Source organism: Rhagoletis pomonella, unplaced genomic scaffold (assembly GCF_013731165.1).
Source record: "Rhagoletis pomonella isolate Grant_MI unplaced genomic scaffold, Rhpom_1.0 Rhpom_scaffold_00003, whole genome shotgun sequence".
Lineage (NCBI taxonomy): Eukaryota > Metazoa > Arthropoda > Insecta > Diptera > Tephritidae > Rhagoletis > Rhagoletis pomonella.
The window spans coordinates 80,881,929-80,896,236 of NW_023458557.1; the positions used below are offsets into that span (position 1 = coordinate 80,881,929).

The 14,308-nt window shown below is 34.9% G+C and overlaps 1 protein-coding gene across 1 annotated transcript in view; it reads right to left on the reverse strand.

Moving 5' to 3' along the window:
- Window positions 1-1,935, reverse strand: part of LOC118735622 (zinc finger protein 624-like) — a 25,230-nt gene extending 23,295 nt beyond the window's left edge. Inside the window, exon 1 of the mRNA XM_036465477.1 lies at window positions 1,202-1,935. Coding sequence (XP_036321370.1) covers window positions 1,202-1,387 — 186 coding nt within the window. The 5' untranslated portion in view covers window positions 1,388-1,935. The remainder of the gene's footprint in view (window positions 1-1,201) is intronic.
- Window positions 1,936-14,308: the final 12,373 nt, after the last annotated feature.

The window sequence follows — 14,308 nt, forward strand, 5'->3', positions numbered from 1 at the left end:
GCTTTCGGAAAGGTGGAAAACATATATTTAATACTTGCGCCGGGTATTTAATGTTCGGCTCCGCCCGAACTTAGACTTTCTTACTTGTTATTTATTTTTTCGTCAAAAGTAATTGTTTTTATTTTTTTCGATCATAATTTAACCGTTATTTTCAGATCTAATTTTTTATATCATAAAAGATTTAAACCGGTAAAAAAATTGCAACCTCCATCGCAACGGCTAAAATAGTATCGAAAAAGATAAAAATCCAAAATAACGATTATTTTTGTTGGAAATCATAAAATAAAGATTAAATTTAACCGCAAAAACAAAAATCCAAATTTTATGATTAAATAATAACGATTTCGCAATGATCTAAAAATCGCAATCTTGATATTTAACGGTTATCTATTTTCGAACCCTTGGAAAAACGGTAACTTATTTTAACGGTTAAATTATATGTATTTCCTAATAGATATCATAACTTTTACGGTTCCTGTGTTATTGAGCTCCCACTTGCCCAAACACTATTTTAATTTACCCGCTTAGGGCTGCATTTTTAGGGTTAAAAGAAAACTAACCTCAAACTTTTACCCTAGTCGGGAAAAATTTGGAATTTCTTTAAAAAACTGAGTCTCCACTTTCCGTAACTCCATTTTAATTTACACTCTTAATGCATAAATGTGATTTTCACGGTTAAAATAAGCCTAACCTCAAATTTTTACCCTAACCGGGAGGAAAAAATTAAAAATTTTTCTTTACAAAATTAATTGCTGAATCCCTACTTGCCAAAATATAATTTTGATTTGTACTCTTAGTGCAAAAAAATAAATTTTCCGTATCAAAATAAACCTAAGCTACGGAAATACATAAATCTAACCTAACCTATACTTTTTTTTAGTTCGAAATAGCTATACTTCTCCTACATTATCGGCCCTATCTACTTTCCGAAATCAGTGTATGTAGATATGTATGTGTGTATACTGTGTATGTATGTATGCACGTATGTCTTTTAACTTCCTTGACTAAATGCATTTAACTAACTCGAATATCCGTCGCTTGTGATAAACTTCATTTCACAATACTATTTATTGAAATTTCTATATCATATGTAAGTAAGTATAAGTCCATATTAATTTCATACTAATTAAATTTGCACTACATTATGCAGTGCAATTAATATACTATCTATTTTTGTTGTTTTTATCTTACTTATACTTACATCGTTTTCGTCGAGATATTGAAATGCGTCCAATTTGTCCCAGCGTATCGTCCCTTGAAAGGGATAGAATATTGTGCCTTGCTCAATGTACGATGTTGTCCACACTGTGATTTCGGCTTCATGATTTGCCGTTATTGTTGTTGTGGCAAGTGACAACTCTTTTGGTATTAAAACACACGTTTCCATATTCTTATTCTTTTGTTTATTTATTTGCAGTAATCACAACAATTTTTTGTTTGTATTTTTTGGTATATTTTTTATTGAAAAAAAAACTTAAATTTTTTAACTTAAATTTATTTAACGTGCGCCATGCGTTAGCATTTATTTGTCCATGTGTGTTTGTCTAAATTTCAAATTCAGTCAAAATTATTTCAACAACGTTTTTGTTTATAAATAACAGTCTAAGCGCTGATTGTTTATTTCTTTGCAAATATTAATTTATCTATTTTTTTGCATTAATTTATTTATTTCTTCTAAATCGCATAAGTTACGCTGCCGTCGCCGTCTCTCAATCTGCATTGAACGAGTTTTCTAAGCGAACGCGATTTAAATTCAAAATCAAACAAACAACAACGTTAAGGAGGACCCTTTTTCCTTCAACACTAAACTAATACTGTCCGATCAGGATTGTCCGCACCAGCCATGACCTTCGGAATGAAATACATAGCAGCGAAAAACACACCTGATACAGGCCGGCCGCACTAAATGCAAGACCGAAAATTAAGAGCTACTCAGCTAAGCTCATTTAGCTCAATGCTCCAATACGTTACCAAAAACAAGATCAACATTACACAACGTTAATTTAATCGATTGATCGTACATACATACAAACGTTGAAGCATACATACATACATACACTTGTGGCTCATATAAACCCATGCATGGCTGTATGTATGTATGTACCATACGTCTGGGCATTCGCATGTAGGCACCAACCGTCATGTGGAGCGAGCAAAATACGTACGAACGTTGGTGTGCTTGAGTAGTAGCATGCCAGAGTACGTTCAGGTAGCTGCAGCAGCAGCAGAAGTGGCGGCGGCGGCGGCGGCGACTTGACTTTGTGCCAAGACAATTGTAAAGCGGCTTAAGAAAGCAGAGCCGCGCTCCGTGTATATTGCCGCATTGCTTGCCGTCACCTGTTGCCTTGTTTGGCTCGTTTGTTTCTTTTTGTTGTTGTTGTTGTTGTTGTTGTTGTTATTGGTTTTGTTCCATCGGTATTTGTTGCTGTTGTTTTTGTTGTTCGTCTTGAAGACGTTAAGTGTTTATCTGAGCAACTTTTTGAATGAAATAGGAAGCCCACACGTAGTATGTAGGTATTTTCGCTTATAGCCATTTACATACATACTAACATTAGCCCATTCCATTTTTCCTGCTCTCTTGAGTCATACACATCTCTATGGATTTGAGTCGAAAGCGGTAAGACGAGTCTAAGATGTGCTGGTGAATAGCAATCAAATGAAATGAAATGAAAAAAACTCTTCCAAGTGTGCGCTAGTTAGTGCGGTTTTGGCCATGAAAGCCAGGTTGCTGTTACGAATGCTCGTACTACATAAGTACACAACATCCCATTCATAATTTCCGTTTAAACGGCTCCACAGACTGGGAAGAGAACAACGACAACGAATAGTATCTAGTGTGCTGTCGAGAACTCAAAAACGCTAAGAAACTCGTAGAACAACGTACCAGAGATGAGAGCAAAGCAGTTTGTGCATGCACGGAGGCATCTATGTAAATACATCATTGTGAGTTAAGAATATTAAGAAATTGTATCTAGTCACCCATAAGTAAATATGTGTACGTTTCGTCTCTTTCTTAAACTCCGCCCTTATTCTTGAGGAAGTGTTGTAGTGTGGAGAAAATTTGGAGCGAAATTTTTATACAGCAAATATGTACATATTTATGAATATACATAAAATTCATTATAATGCAATTGGTACTATTTGTTTTTTGTTTTTGCTTGAGTCGTATTTCAAACTTAACGGTTATAAACATATGACACAACTATTCGCATTATATTTGTTTCTGCATTCATTTGCCTAGTCTTATCTTTTACACTTTTTTATAAAATAAGTAGCTTTTGTCGGCTACCACGCCCGCGTGATATAAGGTTTAACGTTATGCTGCCAAATGTTGCTTAACTTGTCAATTCAATTTATTGGGAATTACTTAAAATGTGGCAACCCTTTTAAGAAATATTTTCTAAATAAACCCTTTTAAAGCTGTATACTTTGATACCCATATCAAAATATTTAATTTAACTTGTTAACTAAATCGTTTTAAAATTTCTAAACAGGTGGCAACATTCTCCAAAAATATTTTAGAAATAAAGTTTACTTAAACCTCTTGCGTTCGATACCCATATTTAAATATTTCATTTAACTTGTTAATTAAATCGATTTTAAATTTCTAAACGGGTGGCAACATTCTCCAAATATATTTTAGAAATAAAGTTCCCTTAAATCTCTCTAGTTCGACACCCATATTTAAATATTTCATTTAACTTGTTAGTTAAATTGATTTTGAATTTATAACAGGTGGCAACCGTCTTAAAAAGTAGTTTAGAAATAGAGCTTTCTTTAACCGCTTTCATTCGATACCCATATTAAAATATTTAATTTAACTTGCTAATTAAATTATTTTGAATTTTTTTTTACTGCTGTCAACACTCCAAAAATTATTTAGAAACAAAGTTTATTATAACCTCTCTCGTTTGGCACAAATATTTCGTTTAACTTGTTTATTAAATTGATTTATTTGCAGTTGGCAACCGACTCCAAAAACACCTTAGAAATAGAGCTTACTTTTACCTCTCTAGTTTGATATCCATAATTAAAGCTTTTAAAGTTTAACTTTTCAATTAAATTCATTTTAACTTTCTTTAAAAATATTTTCGAAGTAAACCGTTTTTGAACCCCTTTTCTTTGGCATCGATATTTCAACTTTTGAAACGGTGTAAAAGAGCAACAAACATACTCATACACTCTATCACTGGCTGTAATCGCCTAAGCGATTTCAGCCGAGTTCAACAAAGCACGCCAGTCGTTTCTCTTCTTTGCCAACTGTCGCCAATTTGAAATGCCTAGTGGAGCGGAATCACCCCCAAACGTAATATGAGTATTATTAGGATTTTTTTTTGGGAAGGCCAGTTTCTTGGATCTCTGCCTTTCCTTCTCGTATGGAAGAAGTTCAATACCATATTTTGAAAAGCTCTCTAAAATACTTATCACTTACTTACTATGTATTCCGAATAGTTATGCACCGTGGTTATGCGACAACAATCGATTATCCCTAACGATTTCGGAATCTTTGCTTGCGTGCTCGACGAACTCGTCAGAATTCCTCAGAACAAAATTTTGTCAGAATACGCATCCCTAGTAAAGGCCTTCTTACTATGAAATCTCTTGAGTAGAATATAAATACTTATCAGGTTTATGTGTTTCAGAAGTCTTTTTTTGTCTTTTTTTTTGCTGAAGAGTTTTGTCATCATACGACATGGTGCCCCTTATCTTCCTTGATTTTTTTTGTGAGATCAAATTATCATCGAATCAGTGTTGCACTGTTGTTCTGCTGTGAAAAGCTTTTAAGTAATCATCGAATCAGTGTTACTAAGTGTTGAAATTTACCTGCTATGAAAAACTGTTAAGTAGTCTGGGTTCTAATAGATCAACTGGTATAAAAGATCCGAGACTAGCTTGTTTGTTAACTGTTATGATACTAATGCGAAGGCTGGCCAGTTCCCCCGTCTCGAAAATTTTTTGTGAAACTAGAATTCGAAGTGTCGCAGTGTCAATGCTAAAGCGAAAATGTGCGTGTGACCTCCGTGGCATGATATTAAGGCTTCGGCTTTTCCTTCTACGAACGCAGCTTCGACTCTACTCCGAGTGATTTTACAGGCATATTTCAAAGTCAACTAAAAAGCATTGAGACAGTTTTGCAGAGCAATACCAAAATTTTTCGTATGCTCAAGGATTCGAATCTACCATTGAGCCTGCAAATGACATTTAGTAGTACGTGGCCGTGTTAAAATTACTAGTTTGCTAATATGAAAAAAAAAAAAACATAGAAGACAAACTAGTTGTGCGCAAAGTAAAGTGTTCTGAGTTTTTTTCAATACGAAGATTTTTAATTCTTTTAAGAAAATCTCGAACTTAAAATATTGTAAACAAATAAAAATCGCTCTGGACATCATTAACTAACTCTGAAAAAAAAAAACGGTGGACTTAGGTTAGGTTATGTAGTGTTGGCTGGCCATTGGTCGATAACAATTGTTTTGTAGCTAAACTTTGCCAAGCAGCATACTTTTTTTTTAGCTACAATCTGTCTCATTTAGGTGCATTTATTTTATGATATTAGGTACAATCCGAAATTTCCATTTTTCATCCCTGCTGCACACTCACATATCGTATACATTCTTCTAAAGTGTATTAACTAGACATTGCCAGTGTTTCAGTAAACTCTTTCTGATCTCGTTTTAATCATATGGAGAAGTGAGTCTTTAGTGTGCCTTTTGCAAAAATATATGAGCTGAGAACAGTCCGAAAATAGATATAAATTTTCACAATTTATTCTCTTCTAAAACTACCGCACTTAATTTAATAACCGGCGCTTCTTCTACAAACCTTCAGCCTCCTTTTTTAAGGACAAATATCTACCCATGTACACCTAATGTTTGCAACTATGCAGCCTAGAGTACACCTCCACGCCCTATCTACACCTAAATATGAGACTTGCGCATCCATGTACCACTTCATAGTGCAACAACTAAACTACTTCCGCTTGAAAGTTTCCCTTGGGAGTATTAAAACCGCGACGTGAAGGGCGGGTAGGAAGGATTAATAGGCCATTCAGGCCTTAATTGTGCCCAGGGCTGCACACCGCTTTTGAATCGAGTTGGGGTTTCGTTTTGACTTCGAACAGAATCATTGCCAAAACCGGCCAAAAACCGGTCCGAGAAATTGTTTGGATCAAAATTAAAATCCACTTCAGGATCTCTCAAGTTTTGTATACACAACTTTACCTTTATAATAAAACTGCTCACTAACTGGTAGAAGTTTTTATTTCTAAGTGGTTCGAACTAGGGATGTTGCGAATGTGAAATTTTAGACATCCATGTATGCGAATGCGGATGCGGATGTTTAAAAGCTACCATCCGCGGATGCAGCTGCAAATGCGGATGTCAAGTATTTTTAAGAAATACTTTAGGTGAGTACATTAGGTGATTTAGGTAAATAATAAATGGAAAAGTTAGTAATTTTTGATAGTGTTTTTTTTATTTAGTACTTAAATTAAAAAATTGGAAGATTGTATTTAAGAAAGAGTAAATCAAACCTGCGCCACTAAATAGCTACTAGTTCGAGGCGACAAACTTGAAAACCTTGAAACTTGACAACCACTTGGAGAACCAATTCTTTTGGTTGTTTCAGAATTTGGAGAACCTGTTACGTCATCAACGTTTTTTTCGATTTCAGTTTTTCTAATTCATTTTTAATCCTCTCTTCTGTGACTGGTTTGAAAAATGTGTGCTTATAGCGAGGTCACAATTAAATTGTTATTTTCTAAGAATGAAAATTTCGAAGAAAATTCTGTTTTGAAAGTCGTGGTTGCCAGCAGAATTAGTTTAAAATCTTGTTGTTTTGATAAAAGGATACCACGTTTTTTTATAATTATTATTATTAATTATTGGAATCGCGGACGATAAAGGAAGATTTGCTTGATTCCCGGGTGACTTCTTGGAATGGTTCACCTGTAACGAATAGCTTATAATTAGTTTTTTTTTTTTATTAGTTTGCTGAGCTCGGCTTTTCCTAGTTGCAGGCAGTCACAATCTGTTTTAATATTCCACTCCATGCGCTCAAAGTATTTTGGTATTTTGAGGCGAATGAACGCAAATTTTCAACATATCGTTGATACTACATATATTAAAAGGGCGTATTTCACATTGTCGCTGAAATGCCTAAAACGATGTGGGGAATTATGATTCGATGAAATACATCATAATCAATCGAAAAGTGAATTTTGGATTTTTAGTTAGTTACGGCTTTTTGTATTTCAGCGACGATGTGAGTTAAGCCCTTATCATTACTATACTAACGATATATTACATACCAAGTCCCACTCCTCAATAGATATAAAATTCACCTTGAATTAATTCTTATTTAATTTGTGAACTTGGCATATCATTTTATCTTTATTTCGATGCGTGCTAATTTTGACAATTTACACAAAATGAAAATAAATGTTTTTGTTTTTGTGCTGAAAGACTAATAACTTAAGCATAAGTTTTATGAGAAAAAATAAATTACACTTTTCTAAGAAAAAGTAAAAAAAAAAAAAACTAGCGACGCGTCCATTTTTTTCAACAGACAATCGACCAATAATATTCGATAGTTACATAATTCTTACCTAATTAAAGGTAATCTTTTAACGCGCAAATAGTTGATTATTGCGAATGCAAAAGCAAATGCGAATGTTAAAATTCGCAACAACCCTGGTTCGAACCACTGAACCAAACCGCATCTATTTTTGGAGCGGTTTGCAGCCCTGCTTGCGCCCCGTGCGCTAGAATATTATGTACTATACCCTTGGAGGCTTGCAAATGCTTTTGCGGTGGGCGCGTTCCATCAGTTCTAGTTAAGAAATAATAGAGGCTGATGATTTACGAAGTCAGCCAAACTCTGATTGTGTAATACTTGAATGGCCCCCAACTCTGATTACATCAAAAAAAAAAAAAAACGGGTATGTTAAAGGAACTAAAAAACGACCTCGCTACTCACTTAATTCGCTTTGAGCCTACAATTTTGATTAGATCAACTGCTCCGTTAATCCGGATTAAAGTTGCCGTGTGTCTATGCTATAAAAATCGACTAGTAAAAAACTAATTTTTGGCAAGTTTCAGAATTCCACAAAAAATAATATGCCCACATAAAATTCTTTAAATAACCCAAAAAACTATAACAACTACATATATTAATTTATAAATCAAAAAGTTCATTTATTCGCTTTTTTATTTGCAACATCCTCTAATCGCTGTTTTTTTTTTTATTTTCAGGTACTGTTTATCGCAGTATTGTCTACAATTTAACGGTAAGTTTTTCTGATTTATTTCATCTTTTGTCACAAACATAACAATTTAAGCTTAAATAAGCTTAATTTTTAACCGACTTCTAAAAAAGGAGGAGGTTATCAGTTCGTTCTCCATATTTTTTTTTTATTTTTTTTTTTTTTATGTATGTTACCGCATAACTTTGGACCACGTCAACCGATTTCGATAATTTTTGCATCGGAAAGGTAGTGTCTCAGAGGTGGTCCCATACTAATCTGGTTAAGATCCTAAGATCCGATCAGCGGATTATGAGATATATATATATATATATTTTTTTTATATGAGAGTTGAAGTCGGTTTTTTTTTTTGCTAAAAATTACTAGTTTTATATGGGCATATAGAACACATGTATTTTTAAGTATAAATATTTATGTTAATAATTTCTACTAATTTGAAAGACAAGACCCTTCATAACTTTCTATTCAACGTTTTTATGTACATTCACAACTATTCACAGACCTCTACCAGACACATTGACATTTATGTAACTCAAGAAAAAGTTCTTACTCCGAAATCTTAGCTACTAAGTGTATCGTATTTCACGGTATATTTGTATGTAACATATTATATGTATATACATACCTACATACATATATATGTATGTACTAGCATAGCTTAAAAAAAAACGTTAACATTTCTCTTTGCCGCTCATCTACTTTGTTGAATCACAACGTCTTCAGCCAATGAGAAGTTCACGACTAAACATTGAGCTTGAATATTGTGCCAATGAAATCCGAGCTTTCTGCTTTTAAGCCATAACCATAATGTATTATGTATGTATCTTAACTACTACTAGTAGTACATGTCTGTATATATAAGTAAGAGTCATATTGGTTGATAAATGTTGTTTTGGACCTAATCCAGTCTACATATATGCATACATACATACATATGTATGTACATTTGCATTCATGTCCTCCTACTCGCGAGTGGAACGGGAAAATTGTGATTTAATAGTGGTGCTATAAAAACCGATATTAAATATATCTACATCTGCACTACCTGCTATTTGCCTATATCTACATTAGGACGGGTCTATTTTTATACAGAATAAAACTTTTAGCATAACAAAATATGTACAGTATTTTCAACAAGAAGTGAGTCATCCTAAATCATTTGAAAATTAATCTCAAAAAAGTCTACAACGTTTCAAAATAATAAATTATTAATTGCGCACATATTGACAAGTTTTTATCATTTATTTTATTATTTTTAATGTTAATTATTTTTTTATGAAAATATAGCTTATTATTAAAAACAAAAAATGCATAAGTCTAAGTTTCGAACTTTGTGCAATATTAAAAAAAAAATCAGCAAACTTTTGTAAACATTTCGAGCTTTGCAATTAGATTTCTTAGAAATATTTGGAGTATGCAGTTTTGTAGCCCACTCCTTTTTTGTATAATAAAGTTCGAGTTTGAAGTAGCTAGTGCTTATTGTTGATAAGTGGCAATTTTTATTTTATTTATTTTTTGTTGACGATGCCAGTCATTTTCTTCCATACGAAGTATGTATATTCGACGATTTTTTACAAAGAGAAAATGAGCAATACCTTAAAAGAAAATAGCCAAAAATCAACGGTAAGTCCCAGCTACTTCAAACTTGCACTTTATTAAATTTTTTTTTTTGAAATATTGCACAAAGGCTGAAACTTGGATTTACATGGGTTTTGTTATAATTGATTTTCACCAAGCCTTTGGTGTAAATAGGCTATTAAAGATTAAACTACATTTAAAACAAAAATAATTGACATTAAAAAACAATAAAATAAATAGACAAAACATATTAATACATATGTGAGAATCGTATAGTTATGATAAGCACTGTATAAAAGTCTTGAGGGAAATTTGCTCAAATATTAAAATTTTTGTCGTTATTTGCATCTATTTTTATAAAGCAAAAAAATTCGGATGAAAATTTCTTTGGCAGTAACACGATTGGTACCACAAATATGAAAATTTGAACAGCTCTATTCTGTATCAATGAAAAATTCTAGTCACAGTTTTTTTATGGAAAAATGTATGAAAAAAATGTAAATTTGACAGTTACAAAAGTTTTGCCACCGATACAGAATTGAGCTGTTAATTTAAACTTAATTTGGAAAATGGGTAACAATTATTTGTTATGATTAATACAAAGCCCATTATTTTTCGAACACACGATTGGGGCTCCTATTTACACCAGATTTAGGGCAAATGTCTGATTGTATGATCCGGCTTTAAAAGATTCTTAGATTTATTTATTGTTTTACGATTTAGTCAAGTACACCGACCCTTCCTAATATGACTTTACACATGCAGGCATACTCAAATTAGCGTGATGGAACAATGAGCTTTTATTGGCGCAATTTTGTCTTTGTATAGAGTTGTAGGACACTAATTACAATAAGTGCACATGCGTTTTGAAAATGAATTTACAAGCTAAACGTCCCGTACGTTCTGGCGGAAAGTGAGAAAAAATATCCATTTCAAGTGAGTAACCTTTCACTAAGGTATGCTTCCAAAACTTTCCTCAGCACGCCAAGATCGCAGTGGACAGCAGAGATCCTACGCACTTGACTAATCGTGATCGGAATCCCATCTCTCAAACCCTTCGCATCGTTGCGGTAGGTTGGTGGAATAATACTTTCACCAAGCGTAAAGTAATTTCAAGTAGACAGGGAGAGGAATTCAGAACCAAGATTCTATCTTCCAGTTGAATAGTGGCGACATTGTTAAGATAACAATCTTTGAGAATCGGTTCAATGCTTCTAGGTAGGAAAGCGACCTAGAACAAGACAGACAACACATTTCAGCCACACACCCAGAGGTGGATCACAGATGGCTCTAAAACTTTCGAAGGTATGAGGCAGGAATATATCTACGGCTCTAAGTTCAAAATCTCCATTCCCTTGGGGAATTACCCTAACATCCATCAAACGGATTTTTATGCCATCAGTGTCTGCGCGGAAGTAATTCTGCAGCGACAGTCAGGCTACCATATTCTCGTGTGAGATCAAATCACGTGCAATATGGAAATGTGTAGCGAGATTCAACACTTTGAGGGAACACAATACAGTACAACTGATGTGGATCAGGGCCACAAAGGCATATAGAGCAATAAAGGGACTGCCAGACTAGCAATAGAAGCAGCAGCTACCCAAGCTATAGGACTAGAACCCTTCTTCGCAGTGGGACCTCATAGCATGAGAGAAGAGTTAAGAGCAAAAGAACGTCAGCTCAGAAAAGCATGTTGGGAAAACACGCTTGGAATAAGGCCGGCGAAAGAGCTTTTGGGAAGTTACAATCCCAAGATAGAGCTAGCATTTATAATAGGTCTGCCAACGGGTCATTGCAGGCTGTGGGCTCATATGAACTCTCTGGCGGTTAGTGCACACTACTCCGGTCGATAATGCGACATGGCAGCCGAAACTCCATTGCACCTCCTTTTAGAGTGCGATGCGGTTGAAAGACGATGACTAACACAGCTAGAAAGGTTGTGGCAAGGACACCTCGCACATTTACTATACGCCGCCTCGAAGCTGCTTGGTTTCATTAAAACACTAGGGCCGGACGAGATTTTGTGATGAGCTCTGAGGGCACAATAGACTCAAGGTCGCAGTGCACATCCTCTGTCAAATCTATTCTATTCGATTCTATTCTATGATAAATATTGCAAAGAAAACGTAGAAATAATGTAATTGTAAAAAAGCAGCTGCGTATACTATATGTAAAACTTCTATTAGGAATCAAACGAGAAAGCAAGTAGCATCAAGACCGGGCCCAGCTAATGCACAGCACACTTGAAATATACATACTCTTCTCAATGCAGTTAAATCATTACAACAGACACGCCTTAAATCTGTGCAAAGAACATAAAAAACTATTTTAGCTTCTAATGAAACCAAACAGGAAAATTATACCGTTAAAATTTCTCACCTGCAAAAAAAATGCCCGAAATAAAGTGATTTTCACACTGATTTTTTATTCAACCGGAACGTAAAAACCACACAACTCCATAATTTTAAAGTGATTTCTTTTAACACATTAATTACGGGCCCCTAATCAACTTTTCTTTTTTTTTTGTGCTCTGCTACCAACCCCTATATGCATACCTTTTTCCCCGTCGTCATTGGTTTTATACCCATTGTACGTATTTATTTTAACCCTCACAAAAATATGCATCCGAGCGAGCTGTAACGAAGACGTTTAATCACATTTGGAGAGGGAAAAGTGTTCTTGACTAGGGGAGAATATGGGCGACTATAACTTGCTAACATAAAATGAGATTACTTGGTCAGCTAGACACGCAAAGTTTTGGCGGTGTCGCTGTTTTGGGCAGATGAGAACATCTTTTGGCCCTTGCAATCGCCAAGGAATTCTTGTCTATGCTTCATGCACTAACTGCCGTTATTTTAATATAGCGACTGCCAAGCGGTGAGTTGATAGTTGATATTAGTGACTGTGCTCTTATTTATGGACTTATGGATCAGATTTATCTTTCTTGTTTGTTATCTGGCCCGCAGTTTTCACAGCACATCCTACGCGATGATGGTGAAATAATTCCATGCCTAGTGCATCCTCGTTGCCTGCAAAAAGAATGAACTACGAAAGTAGCGACACACTCAGTAGCTGCCAATATTCGGTTATAGGTTTAATCCCTAGCAGCTTGACTGAGACGAGTCAGTCAGCCAAGTATTTAGTTATAACAAGGAAAAGTCTGGGCTGGTTTGAATTGTTATAAAATTGTCGCATAGCGTAAAAAAAAACAAAAACTTTTGATATTTGAAAAAATCTCTAAGAAAATCCCCAAAGATATTTTATCCCTAATTTTCTCCCAAATGGTCCAGAATGACCCTAAATCTAAGGAGAAAAACGCTAAACTGGTAACACTGTGCCAAGAATCGAAACTTTGTGCTACTGAACCACGGCTGCCATGGTCAAGTGGTTAGAAATGTTGGTCTAAGTGTTCTGATTTTTGATTAGAAGTTTACCAGACTTAGATACTTTTGTAACAATTCAAGAGAAGTCATAGATGTAACGGCTACTAAACCCTGCAGAGAATCGGTTAATCCGTCAATCGTTGTCGTCAAGCTCAACTAACGGTAGGACCAGGTAACGTGCGTAAAAAACAGTTAATTTGTTCATATATGTTACACTACAAAATATCGATTTTTGTGACACTTTTAACTTTTGTGAAAATACACGGTCAACTGCATCCCGAAAATGCAGTAAAAGTAATTCGGCAAATAAGAATTATATACTTTTCTCAAAACAACTGTTATTTTTAAAAAGCAAAGCTCTTATTTAAGAAAAAAAGCGCTTTAAGTTCAAAAAAGGTTTGTCCAATATATTGGACAATTGTACTGAAAGGGTTAAGCTGACATGTGAAGAATTGGTTGATTTCGGGGAACCTGGAGTCTGGATAAGTGAGAGTTTTACCTCCTTCTACACTATCAGACCGTAATTGTGCTAGAGTATGATTTCTCTTGGCTCTTCTTCTATCATTGACAATATTCACGGGGCTGGAGTTAGTGAAATCTATAGTGATGGGTCCAGACTTTTTCATACATAGTTGTGGATCTGGTCCTGCGGTTCATAGAGATAGATATACCTTATGATGTACCTATGTACCGCTTCCAGAGTGCGCCTGTTCAGATCACGTCTGTTGCTACTCACAAGAAACTGCTTGCTGAGCATGATATGCATTGGTCAGTATAATGCAGAACCTGGCGACAATAGCCTTTAATAATAATCACGGTTGTGTGCGCCGAGGAAGAGAGCAGGCTATCGAAGGTGACGCCAAGCATTTTCTGGTTATTCACTGTCGGAATTGATTTGCCATCGACGTAAACTCCCAGCTGCAGTCTGACTTCTTTCGTCCAGGTGGTAAATATAGTTGCCAAGGACTTCGTAGGCGAGAATATAGGCTCCTTGCAGTCAATAATCGATAAATGTCGTAGAAATAGCCATTTACTTTGGAGCACAGGTAATCAATTCCATTCTCGAATGCCAATATCGAATAAT